The 26,355-nt window shown below is 48.2% G+C and overlaps 5 protein-coding genes across 5 annotated transcripts; 3 read left to right on the top strand and 2 right to left on the bottom strand.

The window, feature by feature from the left end:
- Window positions 1–387: 387 nt before the first annotated feature.
- RhiXN_05995 (Fungal specific transcription factor domain) lies at window positions 388–9,776 on the top strand (the record flags this gene model as incomplete). Its single annotated transcript, XM_043325811.1, has 13 exons — window positions 388–1,531; window positions 1,587–3,005; window positions 3,056–4,706; window positions 4,758–5,272; window positions 5,322–5,888; window positions 5,935–6,490; window positions 6,547–6,628; window positions 6,894–6,937; window positions 7,795–8,423; window positions 8,475–8,776; window positions 8,832–9,332; window positions 9,395–9,520; window positions 9,579–9,776. The coding sequence occupies 13 exons, from the start codon at window positions 388–390 to the stop codon at window positions 9,774–9,776; spliced, it is 7,734 nt and encodes a 2,577-aa protein (XP_043181243.1).
- Window positions 9,777–10,840: 1,064 nt separating this feature from the next.
- Window positions 10,841–14,104, top strand: RhiXN_05994 (Fungal specific transcription factor domain; the record flags this gene model as incomplete). The annotated part of the gene is made up of 7 exons (XM_043325810.1): window positions 10,841–11,031; window positions 11,065–11,134; window positions 12,284–12,773; window positions 12,825–13,126; window positions 13,182–13,682; window positions 13,745–13,870; window positions 13,928–14,104. The coding sequence occupies 7 exons, from the start codon at window positions 10,841–10,843 to the stop codon at window positions 14,102–14,104; spliced, it is 1,857 nt and encodes a 618-aa protein (XP_043181242.1).
- Window positions 14,105–15,828: 1,724 nt separating this feature from the next.
- Window positions 15,829–20,957, bottom strand: RhiXN_05993 (ABC transporter transmembrane region; the record flags this gene model as incomplete). The annotated part of the gene is made up of 23 exons (XM_043325809.1): window positions 15,829–15,975; window positions 16,033–16,139; window positions 16,199–16,527; window positions 16,583–16,899; window positions 16,949–17,098; window positions 17,147–17,399; window positions 17,447–17,539; window positions 17,589–17,789; window positions 17,837–17,896; window positions 17,951–18,287; window positions 18,739–18,801; window positions 18,854–18,902; window positions 18,955–19,063; window positions 19,116–19,369; window positions 19,432–19,636; window positions 19,692–19,827; window positions 19,896–19,926; window positions 19,991–20,087; window positions 20,145–20,251; window positions 20,325–20,600; window positions 20,664–20,736; window positions 20,793–20,834; window positions 20,917–20,957. 23 exons carry the CDS (start codon window positions 20,955–20,957, stop codon window positions 15,829–15,831), a joined length of 3,477 nt encoding a protein of 1,158 aa, XP_043181241.1.
- Window positions 20,958–21,071: 114 nt separating this feature from the next.
- On the bottom strand, window positions 21,072–22,044 carry RhiXN_05992 (uncharacterized protein; the record flags this gene model as incomplete). The annotated part of the gene is made up of 4 exons (XM_043325808.1): window positions 21,072–21,302; window positions 21,354–21,617; window positions 21,666–21,727; window positions 21,993–22,044. The coding sequence occupies 4 exons, from the start codon at window positions 22,042–22,044 to the stop codon at window positions 21,072–21,074; spliced, it is 609 nt and encodes a 202-aa protein (XP_043181240.1).
- A 1,233-nt stretch (window positions 22,045–23,277) lies between these two features.
- RhiXN_05991 (Fungal specific transcription factor domain) lies at window positions 23,278–26,056 on the top strand (the record flags this gene model as incomplete). The annotated part of the gene is made up of 16 exons (XM_043325807.1): window positions 23,278–23,280; window positions 23,332–23,336; window positions 23,389–23,554; window positions 23,797–24,216; window positions 24,336–24,446; window positions 24,501–24,686; window positions 24,746–24,842; window positions 24,901–24,920; window positions 24,971–25,074; window positions 25,149–25,241; window positions 25,294–25,318; window positions 25,374–25,498; window positions 25,551–25,557; window positions 25,615–25,644; window positions 25,695–25,830; window positions 25,887–26,056. The coding sequence occupies 16 exons, from the start codon at window positions 23,278–23,280 to the stop codon at window positions 26,054–26,056; spliced, it is 1,698 nt and encodes a 565-aa protein (XP_043181239.1).
- Between the last annotated feature and the right edge of the window lie 299 nt (window positions 26,057–26,355).

Raw genomic sequence — 26,355 nt, 5'->3', positions numbered from 1 at the left:
CGTTGAGGATTTCTGTAAGTGGATCAATATGGATGGCGGCTGAGCAATTCATCGAGGCAGATTAGTTTCTTACGTCAATCACGGATACGACAGGCTATCCTTCTTTTATACCTCTTGTCAGTGCATCTTCAGTCAGTCAAGTTCATTCGCTCTTGCACTAACGCCTGCCCCAAGTGAGCTTCATTGTACGATTCTTTACGCAGCAACGTCCAACGAGGCTCGCATTTTCAACCCGCATCAGTACGTTGCCGCCACTCCCCCTTTGTTCCAACTCAAGCCTACCTCATTCAGACTTTATTAACGATTGAAACGATTAACAGCATCAAGTGTATCAAAAAAATACGAAAATACGCAAGCATATAACTGTAACGACATAGACCAGCAACCATGTTCAAATCGCTTTCCTCCCGTTCTACTCGTTCGGTATCCGTATCTTCGTCTGGAACGACTACTTCACCGTCCACTCTAACAACGCCGACCTCAGCTACATCCCTCCCCCCTACTCTGCCCCCCATTGCCCCAACCCCTACCCGTGACGTTCCCACCATATGCGTCGTCGCAGCAACCCCCGGTACCCCCGGCAGCCCAATCATCGAAAAACGAAGGACACGTACATTGGTTCCCAAGCGCCCCGTGATCGGAAAGGAAAACAGCCCATATGGAGAATCTTCTCGGGTTGGTTCCCTCGGTAGGGTCCGGCCCAAACAGCCTCCCACCATTCCCGAGCAGCCGGTGGATCCGAAAGTGGAGGTTGCCGACCTCGTCGCACGTCAGTTTGTTGCCTCTCGCAATGAACGACAGGTTCATACGATGGGTCCATCTAGCGGGTTCTCATTCGTACCCGCTCCGAGAAACCCGTCTCCGCCAACAAGACAGACGTCATATCGGATTAAGCCAAACAAATCTTCTAAGCGAGCACACGGTGAAAACTGCACCGAAACTAGCGGTGGACAAGTTGAAGCTATCAAGGAGACCATCAGCAGGGGTACCAGACCTATATCTCGAATTGGGAGCGAAGTGTTGGGTAGTCTTCGCGGGGGAACACTCACACGCGGGAGTAGTAGGGCCAAAGTTGGGAGCACGCGGGTCTTGACTGATTCAAGCGCTCAAGAAGGGTCGACCGACGAGAACGCTGGGACAGCCTTCATGGTAGCAAAGAAGAAGAGCCGAGGGACGCTGGATAGCATTCGGTGGGCTCTGGGGGATAGGACTAATGCGGCCAAGAAAGCGGAGAAGGAAAAGGAAAAGGCGGACAAAGCCATGGAAAAAAGCCGACAATCTCAGGACAGCTCGAGCTCTGAGCGACACAAGGTCAAGTTGACGATTGATACTCGGGCCCCACCAGTCGACAAGGCTCACCCAACCACTGATACTCCATCCAACAGTGCGCTCTCTCCGGTAGCGGAAACTCCCACCACAGCTCCTGCAGCCCCCACCACAGCTCTTGAAAGTGGAACAGATAGCGAGGCCGTTACATCCGGCACAGAGAAAAGTAAATGGAAATGGACAATCGGACGTAGACGTGCAAAGTGTAAGCGACCTATTCTTGAAATTATGGGATCGATCATAATTATGTTTTTTCATAGCTCCTGGTCCTTCCCTCTCGCCGACCTCTGAGCGTCCAGGCCATACACGAACAATGTCGCTTGATGTGGACGCCCTTTTGGCCGCCGCGAAGTCCGAGGGCCGTGATGAGGGCATGGGAACCTATGCAAGACGCCGACACCGGACTGCTTCATTTGACTTGCCAACTCTGCTGCAAAGTACTGTAACTGAAGATCAAGTTGAAAACCGCGGCTCTCCACTCCCACCCCAGCCTCTGCCCGTTGCGATCGCCCCGGTCGATTTTGGCCAAGAGCCCAAGGCTATTCGGAAAGGCAGCACCGAAAGCGCTGAAACCCAAGCGAGCTCCGGAACTATGCGGAGATCCAGTATTGCCAATTTGATCCATGGCGACAGCGCATCAAATACTGGCTCACTGGCGTTACGAGCTATGCGTTCAGTTCGATCTATTACATCAATTGCTCGCCTAGGGGGATGGGGCAAAGGCGACGAGAGTGACAAGGGAAAAGAGAAGGAGGGTACTCTCAAGGACAAGAAGAAGCGGAAGGGTAGAAAAATGCCGGCCTTCGACGAGGATGAGCCTACCAATACGTCTGAGGAAAGTTGGGAGGCGGGTGCATTAGGGCGAGACCCAACCATGACCCTGACTGCGACCGTTGGTCAGCCTATCCTACCGAACCTTCAACTAGGGAACACACGTGGAGATTTGGGAATTGGGGGACCCGCAAGGGATGGTACTCAAGAGGGTAGAGACTGGGTCGCGGGGGACCGCAATGGCTCTGGAAGCTCATCGCGAGTTGCGCCGTCCACGATATCCTTTGGAAAAGCCCATCAGCCCCGAATGTCGAATGAATCGTCTGGGAGCTCCAATTATCCTGCCAGTTCAACGCACGAAACAGCGTCCGTCACTTCTAGTAAACCTCGTCGCTCCATGAGTGTGGATTATGACAGCCTCTTTTCTATCGATACCTCGGAAATGGACGCTGGCTCTGGTACCCTGAAAAACCGGACAAAGCGTAAACAGGATACTACCCGCCCACCTCCTAGGAGTTTGATGGGCTTATTCGAAGTACCGACTGCGCCTGCTCCTGAGAGTCCTGCACACGTTGAGGTCCAGGGCGTTAAAATCGGCAAGGGACGTGTACGCGAACGCGTTCGGGAGTTTGAAGCCCGTGCCGAGGAACATTCGTCAGCTGCTCACCCTCCCTATGGCACCATTCGTTCTGTTTCAGCCCCGTTCCCTGGACCAATCGCACTTTCCATAGGACCGGCCGCTGCCAAGGAAGTAGTTGTGCAGCAGGATACATTTTTCCAGGACCGAGAACATGCTTTATCCCTTGGTCGCAGTGCTAGCGTCCCACTCCTGGTCGAATCACCAAATCGCCCGACCCGAATGCGACCGAAGAGTGAACAATTGTTACGACGATTGTCTCGGGAGGATGGTGGGTGGATATATGCTATCATAGCTACGCATATGCTTATTGATTTTCAGCCGCCTCGATTTCGATGATCAACGCTGCCAATTCAGATCTCTCTGATCTCATCAACCGCCTGGACCTTTCAGCTACTCCTGATAGCAAGTATCAATTGAGCCCCCCTGTCTGCCGGGCTACTCCTAAATTCGCTCAAGAGAGTCCCAGCAAACGTAGTCCTCGCGACCTTGCAGGCCAGCAAAGCCTAACAGCTATCGTCGGATACGGACACTCACGAACCTCCTCCGAGGAAGATGTTGATGCCGAAATTCAGCATGTTTTGTTCAAGGGTAAAACGTCTAAAGCTTCCGTGTTCACTTTTGCACCCGATCTTTCCTCCGAACCTCAGTCTGCGTCAATTGCCTCTTCTGCCTTGCAGGCTCTAGATTCAGCACCCGATATCCAGGATGATACCGATTGTGCCTCTGAAGATTTCGAACAAGACACTCCTCGTGAGCGTTCGAGCCAAGCTGCCGTCAAGGCTCGTCGTCGGGCAGGGACATACGATAGGCTAGTTGGAGAATTGATGTCTGCGAGCAAGGATAGTGAGGGTGGCTCTGATATTCCTGACGAACTACAGGCCATCCTTACTAGCCAGAGCGAGGATGAGTCTTCTCCTGTCCTGTCATCTTCGTCATCGCTCCCCTTGGAACCTAGGGTTACCCGACAGAACTCGAAAGTACAATTCCAGTTGCCAGAGGAGCTCCGTGAGGATACACAGACCGACAACGAAGAAGTTACATTTGACTTCACTGGTGAGCTTGGGCAGCTCAAAGGTGGATCAAGGAATAGTTTTGTAGAGGTTCTTGTCTCCGCCTTCAAGACACCTGCTCTTCCTTCTGTTGGCGAGGGTCAGCTCCAGCTCAATCTCGAAAGTCCTATTCGGCCCTTGCAGCGCAGTGAAAGAGATTTACATTCATCAGAAGATCGTACTCCAACTTTTGCTCAAGCTTCCAAGACTGCTGCTGAACATTCGAACCAATACTTGCAGCCTGATCGTAGCTTCGACATCGGTCGACTGCCAGATGCACGAGTGAGCGGGACATTTGACTACGAAACTCTCATGCGCGAGCTAGACGAGGTTTCATCTGCTATAGAAGAATCAGTTCGGGCTCCCGAACCATCTGCCAACCGCCGCCGACTCCACCGTTTGTCTACGGATTCAGATAGGTCTAGTTTATTCCGAGGCGGTCGTAGCCATCGACGAGACGAACCTACCGCAACGTTTTCCTTTGCTGCACCGCCAGTGAGCTTCCATAATCGCCCATACAGCAAACAAATCGTGCATAGTATGGAAAACGATCACACTGGGCGGCTTTCATTGACAGGCGAACTACCAGGGAGAGATGGTGAAGATTCTGATCGATTCGCTCGACCCGGCCTTGGCGACAAAATGTTCCAAATGGGTGCCGAACTTGGGCTACCTCTTCCCTCGATTATGGCGTCCCCGGCCAACAGTGATGGATCGGCAGGGCAACAGGCTGGATACGAGGATTATACAGGATATTCGTACGCACCAGAACGAAGACTTTCGTATGTATCGGATCGTCGAAACTCCTATGCACCTTCCATTGCAGACCAGCAGCGAATGTCCTTCATGTCTTATGATTCCTATCTCGAGGTTCCTGGCAATGGCAACGGACGTCGCTCCTCTATCGATGCTGATTCTCTGTAAGGATCTATTGAATTTGTGTTCATAATTGTACTAATGGCTGACTGTAGATTCGAAAGGCGGGGCCGTCCATCTTCTATCAGCTCTGTTTCAATATTCGGGGACGACAATCGTCGCCGCAGGCGCAGCAAAGTCTTCAATCCCAATTTTCGTCCCGTTTCGATTATTAGCATGCAAAGCGAGACGACAGGCGAAGATGACACAATGGTCAGCATGATTGGCGGATCAGATGGAGCACGAGTCCCTCGAAAATCAATTGCTACCAACTTGCTTCTTGACGCATCACCTTGCATGCGTGCAGAGAAACGGGCGAAGGAGATAGCTCGAGCTCAGCACATTGAGGCAAACCGTGCTGCATCTCTGTCGGCACTCACAGGTGAACCCATGGACTTGACCCCTCCTCAACCAAAGTCATCTGCAGACTCCATCTTTGAATACTCGCCCAGCAAGGGACGTTCCTGCATCCCGTCCAGACCATTTGCTCGACCCCGTCCGCCGGCTGGCTCTCAGTCTATGGCCGACGATAGTGATGACGAGGAGTTTAGCTTGTCTGGCGGAACCCCCAGTAAGTATAGTTGTTAGCCTAGTGTTTTTGTAAGCTTAACCTGTACTAGTGCCTTCAATGTTCAACAAGCTCACGTCCCCAGGAGTCGGAAGTACCAACACCTCGGTTCGCAAACGCAGCTCAGGATTGATCTGCACTGCTGAACCTCCAGACACTCCCCCGTTATCGGATGAGGAGCCAATTTTTAGTGGTCCTCATATGAACAGAAGCAAATCCCGATTGGAAACTAAAGCTGGAAACGTTTCGATTCTTGCACAAGCACCCCCTTCTACTGGTCGCCGCACACGCACCAGGGCCCAAGAGCAGCGTCATCGTCTATCTCGTTCATCCGTAAACTTGTCCATCTCGGAAGATGACCTACCCCGTGGCGCGAGTGCTTTTGTGAGCAGGAGTCATTCAAGCGCAGATTCTTCAGTATCGGAATCAGTTATCGTCATCAACCCGGATGCACAGATGGCTGAAATGATCGAAATGATTGGTGCTGGACATGTCTATAGCAACGAGCAGCTGGAAGCAGTCACTCGGTATCTCGCTTTGCGGAATGAGGCAGTAGAAACAGTTGCTCGCTCTCAAAAAATATGGCAGGACACGGACTTCTCTCGGTTTACACTTTCTAGTAAGTCGCCTCGTATTAACCCAAACCGCTTTCTGATCCCTTTTAGCATTTATCCCTCCAACGAACTCATCGGAAATCAAGGCTATGATTGATCATTCCCAGAGCGTCTACAACGAGATTCCTGTTGAAGTTTACAGACGCCCTCGGTCTCGCCATCCCCGGTCTTGCGCTCGCCCCTCCCCTTATCATATCGCCCGGCACTCGTTTAAGAGCACTATGTCTCCGCATACACGCATGGCCACGGAGAGTGTCGAGCATGCGCTTGCTTTGCTCCCTCCTATGAACGACACTGTCTCGCGTTCTCGTCCTGTTCCTGAATCCCCATACCTCGCACACACAGGTACGGGTTTGCTCAGTCCTGGACCTGGTGCCCGTTCAATTGCTACTACGGTGCCTTTATCCCCACTTGTCGTGAACGTGCAGACTGTGTCGACTATAGGAGATAAGCATGCGAAATCGGCTTTGCGGCCACGAGCAGGTTCGGGAAATCGTAGCGCTCTGGGCTTGGGCAAGAAGCCGTCCTCGGGCCCGGCTAATGGAAACGCCACAGGGACCCAGTCTACTTCTGCTAAGGAGAACGAGGCGCTTGGTACGATGTCTAAGTAAGTAAACTTTTACTCTTTGCTTGATGGTCAAGGCTGAATGCGTCTGCAACCAGCAACAGCCACAACCTCCGCATCAATCGTCCGCGTCCCAAGGGGCGTGTTGCGTCTGGTACCGCCCGTCCCTCGGCTCTTCGTGTATGAAGTCGCCAGAATGAAAGTGATATGGTCATGACTGCAATGTATTCTCATGTACAGTAGCGCTGCTCTGGGCCAGGGAATCGTCCGCAGTTTCTCGTTTCTCACTCTGACTATATACGCTCTTTCATGACTTGCTGCGACGATTCCTATGCCTTTCACTGTACCCCTATGCTCACTTCCATGCTCAATCTAGGATCTTTACTCTTTCTCTTTTCTTTGTTCATGTTGCTAAGCTACAATAGCTCTAAGCTAATTTCTATAGCTGCAATCGATTCGTTTTTATACTGCTTTCGATCATGCACCCATGTGAGCAGGCCGACCTGAACCACGCGAAATTTAACCCTACCCAGAGGTACTCCCACACAATCAATTTTGATCGTTAGAATGGTGTATTTTGCGAAAAATCATTTGTATCCAGGCCGTTCAGGAGATTATTGACTTGACTCGTAGGTGCTGGCTGAGTACTCATCGGCTTGCATGATCAAGGGGTGTGAGCCGTGGGACACTTGCTAATAGAGAGGGAGTGCTTATCTATCCCTTGGCGCCCAGAGCTACTCTCAAACGTGTTTAAGCAGTGTATTCGGCTGTGTGAAAAGTGTGTTCAATGTGATATATGAAACGGCAAGTACGCCAATAGTAGCATCGAAAATTCTCCTAAACTCCTGGAAACTGTCAGAAGTGAGCAGTATGAATTAACGAGGTTTCGCAGCAGCTTCCAAAGGGTTTACCAAGCCCCAGGAAGGTGGCACTCTGATTAAGCTCGAACCAGTAAGATTGCTCCAGCGATCGTTTGCGAATTTATACAGTAAGTTAAACCTGTATTGCAGGAATCATGCTTGTATATAATTGGTTACTTCTTGATCTATAACTCGGCTTGGGCGCAAATTCGTTTGCCTGGTTACTGCAGTGATTGGAATGAGTCACTTTCGCCTCCACTACCCATTGGTACAATGTGTTCTACAAACACTGCACTTCTTCATCAACAGAGTCAAACATGAACCTGGAACTCATACATAAATAGGCCTCCACCGTCAACCAAGTACATATAGTCAATGCCGCCTTCCCAAATAAGGTCCAGGAGTGGATGCTCAGCTTGTAGAACAAAGTACGTATGCTTATCGCCCGTCGTTATACCTCAACCAACAATAATACTGTCCATTCAGGCGTAAAAAATGTGATGAGACTAAACCGGGCTGCCAGCGATGCGAGGGCTCTGGGATACAGTGTCCTGGATACGCTTTTATTGCTTGTGACCCAGTAAAGCGCACAAAGTGCGCGAAAAAGCCCATTCCAACATTAAACACACAGCGACAAAGCATTCCCACAGATACTTCCTCAGAGGTTGCCGAAAGTTCATCCGTCGTTGGTTCTATAAAATCCCCTTTCGACGTAACCGTTCACACTTCTGGCAATTTTGGCTTATCTGAAACATCTTTGCTCTCAGATATGATTGATAACCACAGGGAGGATATAACTCGCGCCCACCAATTAAACTCGACCTACCGGGCCGGAGTAGCCTATGGTGATCACTTTCATATGGGAACAGAACCAAATTCCACCTTCCACATACTTAAGGAACAGACGCATGTTTATTCTTCAGGCACTTCCAGTTACGAACATTCCGACCTCGGCCAGCAACTTCTTCCTCCTCCGTCATTGGATCAGCCCTGTAGTTCCGATCTCCGTGTTTACAGTGCCCAAGACTCTGAAGACGTCAGGCGAGTCATCTTTGGCTCACTGGTGCTTGACAAGAACTCAGCAAGTAACACTCTCTCCTTTATACTCGAAAGCTGTAAGCATATCTCCCTGTATCTAGCAACAGCCACGCTAACAGCCTTCCCAGACGCGGCTTGGATACAGCGGGCCGCATACGACCCCGTACGAGTTGCACGGAGGTCCAAGGATGCTATTGTGAAGCACTATGGAAGCTCGATAGAGTCACGCTGGACGATCACTCTGATGGCAAATCTTGTTAGAAGGCTAGCCAAGAGCAGGTCGACAGATGTCATCTATACCCGTGCGTGCTCGACAATGGTTTCTGCCCTACAGGCACGGCTTCGGCACGATATTGCATTTGTCGTTTCTCGTGACCCCTGCGAAACCGAGATGCTCAAGGCAACCAACGTGTTTGATAGCGCCCTAGGAGTAAGCTGGTTCATGTTCACCTTTTATTTGTTGGAGAGCTTATATTAGGGTGTAGTTGGCATCTATTTTGACTACCTCCGGTAGCATAGTAGCCGGAATGAAAACCCTGGGGGAAGCTGCACCCGTGTTTCGCTGGCTATGTCCAGGCTCGCCAGGAAATCAAGTACACTTGCAAACGCTGTTCCTGCACCCTGTCGACTCTCTCCGCGACCATGCTATAATGGATCTGTTTTCGAGTATTATAGTTCCCAGACCGACGATCTTTCAATATGATGCTACAATCGACCCCAAACTGGAATCATCTGTGTTGGCTTTCAGTGACGACGTAGGAATACAGTGGGCGCGCGGCATTCCCGACCAGATCACTCTTGCGTTCGCAAGGATCAGCTCTCTGCAACGCAGCCTCACTTGGGAACCCAGGGAGCTCGACGAGCTTGAGGCCATGCTTCAGAGCTTTGTGCCCCTCCCGACCATCTCCAGTGACTCGCACACAGCTCTTGCAAGGGCTGTGGTTCAGGAGTGCTGGCGCGAAGTCGGATATATCTACTTGTATATGGTATGTGTTGATTCGGGTTTGCTCGTGGTCCCAACAAGTCTCAAATGTGTGGCTTATATCAGGGTGTATGCAGAGCAAATGCCGAAGACCGTCGGGTTGTAGAAGCGCTGTCAAGATTTCTGAGTGCGATCAACAGAGTGAAGCCGGGCCGTGTTCCCGACTCGTTCCTTATGATGGGCCTTATAATTGTACGTTAAGATTTGTACTGTTTGGATAGTGCGCACTCGATTCTCACCCCTCTTGTAGTCAGGACTAGTTGCGCGTAATAACGCTGATCGTGCTATCATCATAGATCGAATACGCGGTGTGGAAGAAGTAAAGTACAGCGGGAACAGTATTTGTTCAAGGTTGGAACAAATCTGGAACACAGTTGATGCTGAGAGCCGACCGTCGGTCTGGGCTGACTGGAGAATACCTTTTCTAGACAAGGCAGTTTCTCGTTGAACTGCAAAACGTTATATGTGATGAAAGATATGCGATCCCTGGCTTTGTTTGTAGCAATAAACTTTAATTTAACATATGATTTGGCCTGGCACTCTCGTATGTATGATGTGTAGGCTCTGCACGCGGTACAAGTTTAGGCAAGGAAATAGTTACCCCGCACCAGTATCCACCAGTATCCACACCGCTCAGTCAGCTTTGGGCACAGGCGTCTTTGATTCCGATAGGTAGCGAGCTCCGTACCCACAATTGATCATGCAAGGGACTCAGAGGGTACACCGGAATCTTTATGTGTCATCATAAGTATCCTCAATTTAAGCGCGCTGCCAATAGTTGAATGTCATATGTCTTCCCAGAAAAGCGCAGCCCGCATCGACCAAAAAGGTTAAACGAAATAGTCAGCCAAATAGGTGGAATAGCTATTGGTCAAGTACCCGCAAGGCGCGGTCAAGATGCCGAGAACCATTTATCAAGGGACAGAGCCAGCCTTGGACTTGGAGGTTGTGGGACTCAAACATGGATTCAAAGCGGGATGCAAAGAGGGCCAGAGCTTGTTTCAACTACACTTCAATCCGCAAATGTTGTAGGGACCCGCATATATAGCCGTTTCGACTGGGTTGACTGGGGATTAAGTGCTAATGAAGTTGACTTAAATTAGTTTAGTAAACACACAAATCTTGGACTCCCTTTGGAGAAAATCTACGCGCAGGTATGCTCGGGCTTGCTGTGCTTGCAGTAGGAATGAGCAATGGTGGTGAGGCAGACCCAAGCCGTGCAACATAGCTGTGGTATTAATTACTTGGAGCTTGGTGTGTGCATCGAGTTTTTGATTGAGCACCGCTGTTGACATGCAGCCACCGAGATTTGTACCACGGGCATAAAGTTTGTTTGAAGCCCAACATTAATCAGGTTTTGAAACCTTGAGTAAATTAAATCCGTACTTACACAAGCTTCACAGCCACGACACAGCCACCGGGTCCTTGGTACCATTTGATTGTCAACCCGATCACTATCCACGTAAACCAGCACCCGTTGACATTCCCCAGGTACAAGTAAGAGAGTCCGTGATGGGTAGCCCAGGGAGGTTTGCCGGACTACTCAAGACTGCGGCAATCAGGGTCCCCCGTCCCGGCGGCCGCAGGCTGGGTGGCACGGACACAGACGGGGAGCAGGTCATCGAAGGCGACGTCCAGCCACCAGTTGCCGCTGCATCCGTGATGGATGGTCTGGGAACGCTCCATGTTATGGGTATGGCCATGTTAGACACATAAATACGAGGCGGTTGACCTAGCAACGAGCACCGGAAAACGGGACAATATAAATGGATGATTGAGCGACTTGTCATTGTCGATGCGTGGGATGTGAGTAAGTGAAGCAGGGAAGCGTTGGCTATACATATATATGGGCGGATGTATCTAGTTAGGCCACAGGCGCCCGTAGAAAGCGGCTGTGCGCTTGAACAGCAAAACGCGAAACGTAGAAAGAGCAAAAAACGATAATGATAACCTAAAATAAAATGTAATAAATACAAGAGGTGTGCACAGGCAATAGGTCCGACCGACCGATTGTGTGATCCAACAGCCCGAGCACCGGCAAATAGCCACACATAGATTTTCCGGCGCGAGTAGGTACAACAAATGCATGGTAATATTGGGGCTGTCATGTGGTGATATAGAGGTGATGCAGAGTCGCGTAAAAGCAACGGAGAGAGGTACGGGTCGAAGCACGGCAAGGGGCAAGAGGATGAAAGTGGTGACGACAGGTAGCTGTTCCTAAATGCGTTTGAGCAAGAGTATATGTACATTGTGTTATATGGAAATTACACTCAAAATGCGCAATAAATACATTTGAATTCATTCTGAACGCCCGGAAACTGTCGAAAGAAGCGAGTGATTAGCGGGATCTCACGGCTTCAGAAGAGCTTGATCGAGCTCAGTGGATCTTAGAACATAGTTTTATGATGAGGCTCGAAGCATTAACGCCACTTCAGCGACTAAGTAGGTATATATAGGCTAGTTGCTTGAAATAGCATTGAATCATGTCGGTATATATTACGGTGATTCTGGATCTATAGGCTGCTGTAGTCAAGCTTAGGCGCAAATTCATTTGCCTGGTTACTGCGGCAGGGCTGAAATGCTTCCACCTTAACTTCCGAACATATGCTACAAACATTGCACTTCTGTAAGGATAAGATTAAGTATGACGCCCACACATAAAGTAGGCATCATCTTCAACCAGGGGCACACAGTCAATGTCGCCCTCCCAAGTAAGGTCCAGAAGTGGGTGCTCGGCTTGTAGAGCAAAGTATGTGTATTTATTATCCACAGTCATGTTAAAATAACTAGTAGTAATACTGTCCATTCAGGCGCAAAAAGTGTGATGAGGCTAAACCGGGTTGCGAGCGATGCAAGAACTCTGGGATACAATGTCCTGGGTATGATTTTATTTTTTTTGACCCAGTAAAGCGCACAAAGTGTCCAAAAAAGCCCTGTCCAACATTAATCTCCCAGAAACAAAAGATTCTTGCAGAAATTCCAACAAAGACTACCGAAGACTCATCCATCACTGGTTCTATGGAACGTTATTTCGACGTAGCAACTCACACTCGGGCTTCAAGAGCATCAAGCTCCTCTGAAGCATCTTTACCCTTGGACACGATTCATGGATATATAGATCATACAAATTGGACACATCAACCGGGCACAACCTCCCAAACCAAAGCGGCCTATGATGACCACTTTCATATGGGAACAGGACCAAACTCTGCATTCCAGACACTCAAAACACAAACACATGACTTTTCTTCAGTTACTTCCAGTTATGAACATTTCGACCTCTGCCAACAACTTCCTCCCCCTCTGCTATCAGACCAGAGCTGTCACACAGATCCCTATGTTCACAGTACCCAAGACTCTGAAGACGTCAGGCGAGTCATCTTTGGCTCACTGGTGCTTGACAAGAACTCAGCAAGTAACACTCTCTCCTTTATACTCGAAAGCTGTAAGCATATCTCCCTGTATCTAGCAACAGCCACGCTAACAGCCTTCCCAGACGCGGCCTGGATACAGCGGACCGCATACGACCCCGTACGAGTTGCACGGAGGTCCAAGGATGCTATTGTGAAGCACTATGGAAGCTCGATAGAGTCACGCTGGACGATCACTCTGATGGCAAATCTTGTTAGAAGGCTAGCCAAGAGCAGGTCGACAGATGTCATCTATACCCGTGCGTGCTCGACAATGGTTTCTGTCCTGCAGGCGCGACTTCGGCACGATATTGCCTTGGTCCCTTCTCGTGACCCCTGCGAGACCAAGATACTAAATGCAACCAATGTGCTTGATAGTGCCCTAGGAGTAAGCTGGTTCATGTTCACCTTTTATTTGTTGGAGAGCTTATAGTAGGGTGCAGTTGGTATCTATTTTGGCTATTTGCAATAATATGGTAGCTGGAATGGAAATTTTGAGGGAAGCTGCACCCGTGTTTCGCTGGCTATGTCCAGGCTCGCCAGGAAATCAAGTACACTTGCAAACGCTGTTCCTGCACCCTGTCGACTCTCTCCGCGACTATGCTATAATGGATCTGTTTTCGAGTGTTATGGCTCCCAGGTCGACGACCTTTCAATATGATGTTACAATCGACCCCAAACTGGAATCATCTGTGCTGGCTTTCAGCGACGACGTAGGAATACAGTGGGCGCGCGGCATTCCCGACCAGATCACTCTTGCGTTCGCAAGGATCGGCGCTTTGCGACGCAGCCTCACTTGGGAACCCAGGGAGCTCGACGAGCTTGAGGCCATGCTTCAGAGCTTTGTGCCCCTCCCGACCATCTCCAGTGACTCGCACACAGCTCTTGCAAGGGCTGTGGTTCAGGAGTGCTGGCGCGAAGTCGGATATATCTACTTGTATATGGTATGTGTTGATTCGGGTTTGCTCGTGGTCACAACAAGTCTCAAATGTGTGGCTTATATCAGGGTGTATGCAGAGCAAATGCCGAAGACCGTCGGGTCGTGCAAGCGCTGTCAAGATTTCTGAGTGCGATCAACAGAGTGAAGCCGGGCCGTGTTCCCGACTCGTTCCTTATGATGGGCCTTGTCATGGTATGGCATAAATCGTGTTACTTGACCAGTGTGCCCTTACGTCTTGTTATGTTACAGGCAGGATTCATCGCGCGTAACATCGTTGATCGTACTACTATTCTGGAGCGAATAAATGGTGTAGAAGCATTCAAGTACAGCGGGAGCAGCACTTCTTCGTGCTTGGAACGAATCTGGAATATAGTCGATGCTGAAGGCCGACCGGTCACCTGGGATGATTGGAGGGTATCTTTCTAAAGGAAGCAGTGTCTCGTTCAGCTATGAAAGGTTTTGCATGATGAAATATATCCTCATTCTGATTGTCTGTAGTGATAGGCTTGATCGTCGATGATATGGTAATACATACCCAGCTATACCCATGCATTTATGCACGTCTAGTTTGGCTCCTCCCTTTCAATGAGATCTGAAATTCAAGAGGCCCAATAATCCGCGTTCGAGACGATTCCTTCGTGGACAAAATTATAGAAGTCCTTTAACTACGCCCACATCGCGATATCCAGGAGTCATTTGTTCATGAGAACCAACAATTATTGCATTTTGTTGACTTGGTGGTCCCCTATCTGTATATAGCTAAGGATCATGTCCATATATCTATCTCTTCCACTCTCAAGTAACAACTCAAGCCCCAACACACGAAGGTATCGAAAGGCCATATCGTCGATCACAGTAGATAAAAAAGAGACGTAGTCATCCGAGGATATGTGAGGATGAGCCTATGACACAGACGCAAGGATGACTCGTGGGTCAGACGTAGGGGCTGTGGATCGGAGCCTGCGGAGACGCACGTCAGAGGGCCCCGAGGTACTTGGCCCGTACTTATTATTCCACTGTCCGCTGTTAGAAGACAGTCGGAAACATCTCATGAAAGTATCGCAAGAACTCAAAGCTATCGATCTCTTTGGTACAACCGAAGGATTGAGAGCGGTCTCTAAGTTTATCTCTCAATCTGGCATTGGACTTTGCTGCTAATTTACGTTGGCGTGCCGTTCTTAATGCCAGGAAGGCAGTTTCTTTTTTGTTTTCTGTTGCTAGGCTCTTTGCGCTTCATCTTTGTTGGTGGTCTGTTTCGGGGAGGTTCTTTTACAGCGCTGTTTCCTTTCGTGCTGTTGAGTAGTTTGCCTTTGTTCGTATGTAGCTCCCGTCGGTCTCCGGGTGGAAATGTATTTAAAAAACGCAGTCACGTGATCATTATCATCATTTTTTAATACATTTCTATTATTAACTAATAGGAGCTACATGCGAACAAAGCAAACCGCTCAGAAATAGTATAAGGAGACGCCAACGCGCGAGAGACACCAGACACAGCACAAGGAGAGGTAGCAACACAGGCGAGAGAAAGAGCGAAAGAAGGAATCGTAAGGGCGAGAGCGTAGGAAATAGCGGGACCGGCCAAGATGGCGCGGGGCAACGAGTAGCCGCAGGTGGGAAGCGAGGCCTTCTCGGCAGATTTTTGGCTGAGCGGTATGAGCACTGAGCGTTTTGGTTAACTGTAGAGGCCGATTCCGGAGTGCACGTGATCATCATTTCAACTCATTCGACCAGACTTCCACAATGCGTTTGATTCCTCACCGCGCTCCCTAGTTTTCTTCTTTCCCATCGACCTGCCCATTCGATTAAATTGGCTTCCCTTCCTTCGTGAATCGTGATTTCCCCTGGGTGTTTGTCACGCATCGTACCTTCCATCTCCTCGGCTATCGTCAGGATCGGCCACCCACCTGCGAGTTCTGCTCGCGTCTCGATGCCCCAGCTTCCATCCGCACACTTCGTACCGGATCCCCCATCCACGATGATTTCTGGCAGTATTCATGTATGCGCACTCTTACATACATCCATACCCCCATACGTATGATATACTGCCGGCTGCACGGAGCCACAAGAGCCCAAGTAGACAGAGTTGTGATGCTTTACTAATACATGCAACACCTGATTCCTTGCGTACACGTGGAACCACCTTCTAAATTCTACTTTCTTTGACCGTTGGCCATCGCGTAGAGGTAGTCCTTATCGCCACTTTCGTCTACCAAGGATTTAAACGCGCCATTTTGCTTCCGAAGCAATATGGCTGGTGAATCAAATTCAACAATCCTCCCAGAATCAAGCACCATTATCTAAGAGTACTTCAAGTCAGTAAGTGTGAAAATACGTATCCAGCGAGCAGACTATACCTTGTCTGCGTCGCATATAGTTTGTAGGCGGTGGGCCACGATAATCAATGTCATGCCATGCAACTCGGTACGAATTGATGATTGAATGGCCGTATCAGCATTATGGTCTACGCACCATTAGTTCATATACAAACTTCAAGGGGCCGGAGAGGGTGAACGTACGTACCGATGGCGGCTGTTGCCTCGTCCAGAATCAGTATTTTGCTCCTGCGTACAATGGCTCGAGCTAGAGCGAGTATCTGTCTCTGCCCGAGTGAGAAATTGCTCCCTCCTGCGCTGACCCCAGAGTCTAATCCTATGCGATCTTGGGGGTCTTCTGGTTGAATAGATTCCAAGCCGGCGGAGTGGAGTGCCGCGTTCAAGAAGGCATCATCATACTCGTCGAATGGGTCCAAGTTTTGACGAACCGTCCCACTCATTAGCTCGGGTTGTTGGGGTATTATCGTAATGTTGGTGCGTAAGGCATCGAGATTGAGAGCATGAGTCGGTATACCACTACGTTTATACGTAAACCAGTTAAAAAGAAGACATTACTATAAGATTTACTCACTCATAGTAGATATTTCCCTCAGTCGGTATCATCCTGAGCAGTGAAAGAGTTAGTGAACTTTTTCCGCTTCCTGTTCTTCCAACTATCCCAATACGCTCGCCACTCTTGACCTCGAATGATAACCCATGAAGAACTATAGGACTGTTCGAGGAATAACGCGCACTGAGGTTCTCAACAATAATATTCCCGGAGCTAGGCCAGTGTGCTGGGGGCACTTTCTCTGGGACGGGTGCGGCCTCTTGTTCGATAGCAATATAGCTCTTGATTCTCTCGAGACTGTTCCCTTGTACTTCGAACTCGTTCAAAATCCGTACCCACTGTCCAAATTATTAACCAAACGTCCATTCTTGAGTAAGAAAGACTTACCCAAAAAACACCACTCGACAACACGACAGCCCGATTAAGCGAAAACCCGGTGTTACTAGCATCTGGCGAAGAGCCTCCATATACCAAGTATGCAGCCAAGCCGGCTGCAAAGACACCACCGAGCGCGTTCATGCGGAAGGAAATCCAGCGCTAGAAACCACTTCAGAGATCCATAGTTTGGACCATTTATTTACTCACATTGAGATTATAAAAGGTTCTGGCAGCCCTGGTGTATTTATCAACGCGTTCCATTGCTTCGTTCTTGAAGTGCTCTTGTACCCCATAAGCGCGGATCGAGGTGATTCCTGCTAGTGCTGTGCCAAAGTGACTGAACAAGGGAGAACGAGTATTGGACATTTCGCGTTTTATTGAAAGCTGTGATTGGATATATATCTGGCCAATCCAGATACCTCCAACCAGGATGGCTATGCCCGGGATAGTGAATTGTGGACTGATAGAATATGAGCAGGTGCCATGATTAGAGGAAAGAAGACTCACGAAAATATTACAATAACAAGGAAAGACGAGCACATATTAAACGAAGTGCTGAAAATACTCTCAAGTTGTAGCGGGAGCGTTTCATCCACAGACCTTTGAACCAATTATTAGTCAAAAATCCGGCTTTAAATAGACCACATACCGGATATCCTGAGTAAAACGAGCGACAATTCTTCCAATTGGCGTAGAATCCAACCAACGAAGGGGTGCACCGAGAATCGAAGCCATTAGCTGTTCATGTATGCGGCGTGCGGCACGAACTGATCCAAGTATATGCAATATGTATGCACCAGCATATAGACATACACCACCAAAGCAGATCGCGATATAAACAACCAGGTACCTAGCATATGTCAGACATCGAGATATAGCCCAAATAAGTCAGCTTACATCGTTGCATTGACTTGTTCGGGGTGGCCAGGGTGAGCGTTATAGGCTCTGGCCCAAACACTAAAAAGAGGGATATTTAGCTTGTATCAACCTGTGATGTCGGTGCAAACTCACCCAACCCAATATGATTGAAGTGTAAGTACCGCATCCGAAAGCATGAATGCACCCAAGCAGAATATCCAGAACCGGAGTCCGCCAAATGAGAGCAAGAATAACTTGAGAGCGGGCCACCCAACATGCCCTACTACCACTTCTTCTTGCACCATTAGTTTGCCATCTCCTCCCGCATTCACCGGCTTTTCTCTCTCGGAGTCCATCTCATTAGTAGCCTGGGCCGCTTTTTCTTCCACTTCCTTTTCTTGCTCGACTTCGGCCCTGAAGCGAGCATTGACGCGAAGGACCTCAGAAACGTGACCTTGATTAATAACTTGACCATTGTTACCGAGGGAAACTACAAAATCCGCGATTTCGCCAATCATTGCAACGTTGTGTGTCTTTTGGAAAAGTTTAATATCTTTGCATCCAAGTGGTGCTACAAGCTCACCACTATGATTATTGTTCGATCCGTGACGAGATCACCTCGCAAACAATTTTCAACAATCCAACGCGAGGTATGCACATCGAGGGCAGACAAGATGTCATCTAGGAGGACTATTTCTGCTCTAGAGTAGACCGCTCGCGCCAAAGATACACGAGCCTAGTGTAAAAAGATTAAATGATACCAGCCATGCTGTTTGATGAATTGCTTGCCTTTTGACCCCCGCTATAATCCAAATATTAAATGTCAAGTTTGTATAAGTAATGATTCCGATCGACTTGCCTAAGGGTTAGACCTTTTTCTCCCACTATATCGAAACACTTTAGCCACCCTGTATTAGATACTAAAAGACACAAATTCTCACCTTCCGTCTGATCGCCCGCATCGAATAATTCCATGTCCTTGTCGAGTGCACATTGGGAAAGAACTGGATACACGTTAGCAAGAGCGCTGAAACCCTGTTCAGGGTCGAGACTCACCCTCCTTGTAACGATCCTCATCATATTCCGACCCGAATAGTATATTATTCTGTTAGTAGCGTTATTCTTGGTCCACAGTGAAAATAAAGAATAGCGCTCACCCGAATACTATCATTTAAGACCCAGGCTTCTTGTGCTGCATAAGCGATACCACCTTCCTTGGGGAGCGCAAACCACGAATCAGAAGAGTCTGGCGTAAAGTGCATCTCTCTACGATTCAACAATCAGTTAATCCCTCAAAGAACGAAGCACAGGTACTTACCCCAATAGCGCCAATAATAAACTGGTCTTACCGCATCCTGTTGGCCCGACTATCATATTAATCTTTCCGCGATGGAACAAGAGTTCCTGGTCAATTACTAGCTTAAAGTTGCGAGTCGAGGAGGTGGATGCTAAAGTCGGCCGTTTGGTCCACGTAAATGTAGCATTGTGGAATCCAATCGCTGACGAGTGGGGTCCTGTAGATTCGACAGAGGTGCCAACGGTATTTCGGGCGTATGCATCAAGAAGCTCGCTCTGTAGTGAAGAATATCACACATTAGCACGACCACGCATGTTCGCAGATAGCTATGACTCACGTTCTTCAAGAAATCATCTACTCGGTCTAATGACACCTTTGCCTGGACGGCGGTGGTGATTTCCGAGAATACAAAATGCAGCTGATTACGAAGAAGCTCGAATACCCCAATCGACGAGAATACCATCGACGCGTCCAGAGTGTGCTTGAATACCAAAGTATGACACGCAAAGGTAATCATCATAACAATCATCGGAAGTGTGTAGCTACACAAAGACGTCAGCGTTTCGTTCGCCCGCTTCATGAGATTGAGTAAAGTACTTGGTCACGAGGTTAAACAATACCAGGACGCGCTTCTTCTTGTACCAATGCAACTCGTCTTCACGTTTGGCATCTACTTGAGCTTTGATTTTGTTTTCCCAGCCGAACAGCTTGATCATACGAATCACGCTCATCACTGTATCATGGAGAGGCGGGGCACAGATAGTTAGAAACCTTCTGTATGAGTGATGGCTAAAAGCTCACCTTCGGTGATACCTTGGACCCTTGCATCAGTCTAAGGAACGTTGTACGGTAATTTAGACCAAGTTATTCACAAACAAATCAGGAAGATGCAGCACCTTTTTCATTTTCTCTACCTGGATTCCGTTGACGAGTTGCGCAACCTTGCGGGGCAAAGGGAAGAACAACACCATGCAAACCATACCAACTACGGCGCTGTGTTTCTTGTAAGTACCCAACATCGGAGAAAAAATAAAATAGTGGCAGGCTTACCTCCACCCTAAGATCCAGTAAAGTAATATGGCAGAGCACACGATTTCAAACGGCGCATATGTGACAAGAAACAAGAAATCACGGCCTTCAAGGATATTACCTAGATCCTATATACATATATAGGTTTCAGAATATGGTATCAGAATAAAATATGCTGAAATGTGTGGACAAGTGACGAACCGTGGACATCAAGTTGTTGATCTTCCCAACGATGTTTGACCCAGAATCATCAGTTTGTTCGTTCCCTTTGGCACCGATCGAGTCTGCGCTTGCGGCTATGGTCGCAGACTCGCTCCCGTCCGCTTCTTCAGTTGCAGTCACAGGCCGCTCGAGTTCGCTCGCTGCATCGTTCGTCCCGGAAACCTTGTTGGCCGCTTCCGTGACCATTCGAAGGCGCAATGAGTGCTCAAAGATGACCTGCGTTAGGATAGCCTCGGCACGGACAAAACAACTGGACTGTCAATAGTCTGAGTATCAGCAACCCACAATATTTTTCACACGAATAGTATAAGAACATACAGTTAAAAACAGATACCATTGCATAGCGAGAGATCCAATGACCGGACCGAAGAAGAGCCAGATAACCCAGACCCTGTCCTGACGGTTAGAGTGCATACCATGGTGCGGTGGTGGGTAAAGTATACTGACCATGGTCGAAAGTATCCCGGTTCCGACGGATTATCCAAATATCTTAATATATATAGTTGATAGAGGTTTGATTCAAATACGGTTAAAGGTCATGGCCGAGTGACAAGTTCGGATAGAAACTCACTTTAGGAGGAAGCGAATAGCTAGTGGGCCTGAGAGTTCCATCGTGGCCTAGTTCGATTATTAGCGGCAGACGCGCGATTTCAATCGTACATATTGTTCTCACTTGAGTCACCGCTAAAAATCCCATCAGGGAGTATTCCCGCCAAAATATTCGCATTAATCCCCAGAAGATGTGTTGATTTTGTTTCGCTCTGTATTCATAGGATCGATTGCATCGAGCCCGCGCTGCCTGAGTACAGCTGCATGGTCATAGTCAGCAAGAGGCGGAAGTTGGTCGTATTCAAGCTTGGGAGCACGATACGCGGCAAAAATGATCGGGTTGAGGTAAGTATAGGTCATTAGAGAAATAAGAGACGCCGTTTGTTCCGGATTGGGTGGGCTTGGATTCTATGAGGGATTCAGAATCAATTACTCGGAACCAATCCATGTGGAACGTACTTTGGGGTCGAGAGGAATATACAGCCTCGGGACGCACAATGGTATTACCACAGCAGCAAGCCCTAATAAACTAATATGAGTCCATATTGGCCAGCCATACAGTAGCTTGTTGGGGTCCTTGTTGGACAGGGCGAATGGAACAAGATAGTTCCATGCTTGGACGCCAAATGCGACAAGTAATAGAACTACTAGATGAGAATTCACGGTAAGCTGCATCTGCCGTGAGGCAAAGAGCGACGTGATAGCCAGTAAAGCGCTATAAGCCTGTGAATAAAGTTAAAACAGCTAGAGTTCGGTCAGAGAGCTACTCACATAGAATAGGAATGGATATAGCGTCGCGACGGAAGTGCAATGCTCCGATAAACATGTTTGGCCTGGACCAGAAAAAGCAATGGTTATTGCGAATACGGTAAGAGCAGCACAACTGATGAGCCGAATGGCCTTCCAGACAAATATTGTTTTCTGTTGTGTTGATAGACTTGAAAGTCTGCTTGATCATATTTGGTGATTGCCCGTGACGCCGTTTGAACAACCAAACTTGGAGAGAAACAAGTACGATAGAGGCTATAGCACAGATGCAAGGTATGAAATATGTTTGGAAAAATGGCTGATCTGATCCCTCAAGTTGGTGAAACGGACCAGGAGGTCGGACCAGCGTGTTGGAGAGAATAGTCTGAACCATGGCAGCCATCGGGGTTGGTCAAGACAAACCATGACCATAGGAGATTGGGTATTATAAATAACATAGCACCAAGGAAGTTTGATCGCAGCAAGTCAGGCTTGTTGCGAGGGCAAGAAGTGGAGAGGACTTACCAATGACCATGCGGCTCGCTGCTGATCCGACATGGCCGGTCGGAACCGCAATATTAGTGTATGACTTGTCCGGTGAATAAACACTGGTCATGGAGATTGCCCCATTTCACGAGCAAGTGTTTTCTCTGAATGTGTTTCTCATAGATTTCTGCAGCTATCAAGTCAGCTTCCATAATGGTTCTATCAATCCATAGCACAAGGCAATCGGAGCCAAGAGCATAGTGACGTTATTGCTGGAGATCTCTTATTTGAAATCGCCACGTGTGGAACGATTCCAAATTCCAGCTTCATGGCAAACCGTGTTTTATTCTTTATCTCTGATTGTGCTAACGCTACATCTCTGAAACAATCAAACCTGAAAGCCTCGCGGAAACGCGTTTTAAATCACTCGAAATATAACCTTCAGTTTTCTCTAATTTGTAAAGGTCATTGAGCACTTAATTAGATACTCTGATCGAGTGTGGTGAGTTTGGCCACCGGATTCGTCTGAAATCCCACATACTGCTCTGAACCTCTATAAACACTTCTAGATTTTTGAGGCAACACACTTTATCATTCTGCAGGCATATCCATATATATCTCAAAAGCCACTGGAACTCTACGGAATGCTCCGGTTTTGGGAGCCTCGTTAGATCATTGCTCGGCGAGCACCAAGAGCACTTCCAGAGCACTTCCCAGAGTCATACCGGACCCTCCGGAGTGCTCCCAAGATTTTCGGGGTCTCGTAGAGAACAGGTGAGGAGCGCTAGTTTCCCGAGCGCCCTGATTACAAACACAGCGCCCTGGCGCTTAAGCTGTTTACAGACCAAAGACCGCGACGATGCATATGGGATCCGAGCTTAAATGTGTCCCATCACCAATAAGACAGCATAACTATCTCTGTATCTAGAATTGTTGCTCAAGTAGCCTCTCTCCCCGTGTCAATACAAGATCGTAATCTCAGTATCACAGAATTACGCGATGCCCCGTATGGAGTCTCAGATCGGTTCCTCCAGTCACAACCTACAGTTTTTCTGAATTTGAAACGTAACCAGGTTAGTGCTATTTTATCAGACCGAAAAGTACCTTCATACACCCAAAATAGGCATGTCACCAATGCCGAAGGCGAAAGATGGTGAGAAAACAGCATAGACTCCACTACCACCAGCACTAATCCTGTTTTCAGAGATGGTTAGTGAGAAAGAGTTATCGGGAAAGCCAACGAGTCTAACTTGAATCTTAGCGACGCGCAAAAACCCTGTTCGACTTGCGTGAAATCTCATCGCTTTGCGGCCTTTGGAAATCCAGATCTGTTGCAGGTAGAACCAGAGTGCACGTATGACAACATTGTTTCGGAAGGCAATGTCGTTAAGCACCGTACCAAGTACCAGGTTTGGAGGGCAGAATACGTGCGTTGTTTATCCTGTTAGCCTATTCCATTCACATTTAAGATATTTAGGTGAGCTGGAGAGCCTGCTAGAGCAGCAATCAAAAGAAAAAGAGCTATTCATCGCCACTGCTGGACCTTCGGCTACCCCTCTAAACCCTTAAGTGCACCCGCCGAGGCACTCGGAGGAAGTAGCAATCCTGTTTTGCCCGAAGTCTTGGACCCGCTTGCGTTTTTGCCTTTGGATCAATTCAACGCCCCAAGCGAACACAATCGACCGTGCCACTGCCCAACGATTCTGAACAGCAGCTTACTATATCCGGTTGGCCAATTCGTTTGCCCAAGCCCGACCTTTTCTATCATCTTGTGGACGTCTTCTTCACCAGCTATCCTCACGCGCACTACATATCCATCGGCCCAGCTTCATGCTCTCGCTCGCGCTCTCGCCCAAGTCGCCTGATTTCCCATGTGTCCCTCCTCCACGCCATCTGTGCCTATGCTGGTGTATTTTCCTATCTTATAGAGCCCCCGCCCGCCGGAGACCTTGAAAAAATATATCGCGACTTTATTTTCGGCGATCGTCGGCGGCCCGATACAAGGGAAATATCATTTGCTGAGATGCACACGCAGTGGGCCGAGGAAGCCATCGAACAAGCCATGGCTATGGGCTTCAATTTACTGAATGTATGCAAGGTGAGATCACTCGGTCGTCGCCGTTCTTCTTTCCTTGTCAACTCATCCAATCTTCTTGATCGTATCGGTTTTCAGCTGGGACTATTCTATCGGGATTTTATGCTTGCCAGGGCCGCTGGGTAGAGTTGTGGTCGACGTTGGGTGATGTCCTGAGAGTTGCCGTACCCCTGGGTTTGAACTCTCGTACTGGATTTCGTGGCGACGGAACGGCTCATTTGTCGGTATGTCCATGTCCATTATAAGGAAAGCATATCAGCCAATCTATTATATCACAGGAAACCCCCGAGACTCTTCTTCCTGACCCGACCAACTGTGTGGAAGAGGAAACACGGGTGAACCTGTTTTGGGTAGCGTATGCAAACGAGCGGCTTTCTGAATCCCCAGGGTCTTGGGCTATGTGTCTGGATGATCAAGATATTCATCAAGTTGTACCAGGGGACTTACTCCATTTCGAAGCAGGGGTAAGCACCACACCATCAAGTCCCGCTCTTGCCATCTTTAATCATAATATTCCGCTTAGCACGATATTCAAGGGGAAAGACAGACACTAGAATCACCTGATTTACTCATTCGGCATTTTCCTGAGCATAGTGATGGATTCACCTTGTATATCAAAGGTACTGCGTTACAGTACCAGAATTTACAAGATGTTGACTCGGACGCTTGAATTTCCAGCTACTATTCTCGTCTCCAAGGTCTGTGCATCTTAGTTTTGCTCGGATTTAACTAAGCACTTCCAAGACAGGTCAAGTCCTTCAACCTGAGAATACGGTTCAAGTACCCCAAGGCAACTGATCTGCGAGAACTCGTAGAGTTCCAAGAATTGGAGCAATCAGTTGCTTCGTTTAGGTGAGTAGTGATTTTTGAACGTTGCATTGTTCCAGGATATAGAGTCAACCGGGAACGTCTTATTTTTTGGAAAGAAAATTCCTTCCCCAGCGTTATAACAGCCCGATTATTCAGTCCGGGAGAGGACTCGACATTCATGTATATACCGCCCATCTGATATTCCAATTGTGAGTGCACAGTACCCCTTGACGAGGACCCATACTGAAAACTGTCTCGTAGCGCAATGATCTTGCTGCATGACAAGGTACAATATAACTCACTATTAGTAGGACATCACTCATTTCAATTTGTTGTTATAGCACGCAAACTTGTACTCCCCGAATTGCCAGTCTGCGCACAGAATAATAGCGGCAGCTCGAACCATCGTTGAGCTATTATATGCCATTTCCTCGACAAGCTATGATATCACTCGACTTCCCCCAATGTAGGTCATGCTACTGAATATTCTGCCTCCTTTCATTGACCAAACGTGATAGATGCGTGGTATGATTGTTAGTCTACCTCGTTTAGAGACTGGCTACTCATAATGCTGATCTATAGCAATGCTGGGGAAGAGCGGCATCGGTTCTGGTATGCTACGAGAATTGACAGAGGTGTAGTGTACTTATTACGTGTTCTAGATTCGGTTATACAAACTTGAAACCAGTAGAGGAAACCAGGAAGAAGCAATGACTATCGCCTTGAAATTCAGTCTATCAGGCGCGAACCAATTGGCTGCATGTATTTCGGTCACAATAGCTAATTATTTTTCAAAAGGTTCGCTTTCAACCAAATTGGTACAAGACTCCCCATGGCACTGAAGTATGAAAAAGCGCTTGATTTCGAACTCGAGGCAAGTGGATTAAGAATTGAAACAGAGGCTTATTCTAAACGGGTTCCTCGTAGACTGAATGTTCCCAAATTGTCCGAGTCTATAGTATCTCTCAACAAGGCCCCTCGGAACTCAATGAAAATTCGAGAGTCACTCCAGCAACCAATGTAGGATTTGCGTCAAGTTCGAACTGGAGTCCTAGTGCTGGAGAGACGGCTGGTATTGCTAGCACCTTGACCGAACTACAAAGTCTATTCCCCGAAAATACTGCATTACCTTAGAGTAAACTTCCAGAATAGCTCATTTGTATCCTCATTCGTATTCCTACGGCATTTGGATCTAATTTACGAGATTGGGCCTTGAGGGACTAGTAATAACTTAAATCTCTAACCACAGTCACTCAGCTACTCTTCTTTAGATCATGCCCTGGTCGGTATCGATGGCTTGTGAATGACGACTCGCGTGAAGCA

The sequence above is a fragment of the Rhizoctonia solani genome, chromosome 6 (assembly GCF_016906535.1).
Source record: "Rhizoctonia solani chromosome 6, complete sequence".
Classification (NCBI taxonomy): domain Eukaryota; kingdom Fungi; phylum Basidiomycota; class Agaricomycetes; order Cantharellales; family Ceratobasidiaceae; genus Rhizoctonia; species Rhizoctonia solani.
This window is presented reverse-complemented; position numbering and strand designations above follow the sequence as displayed.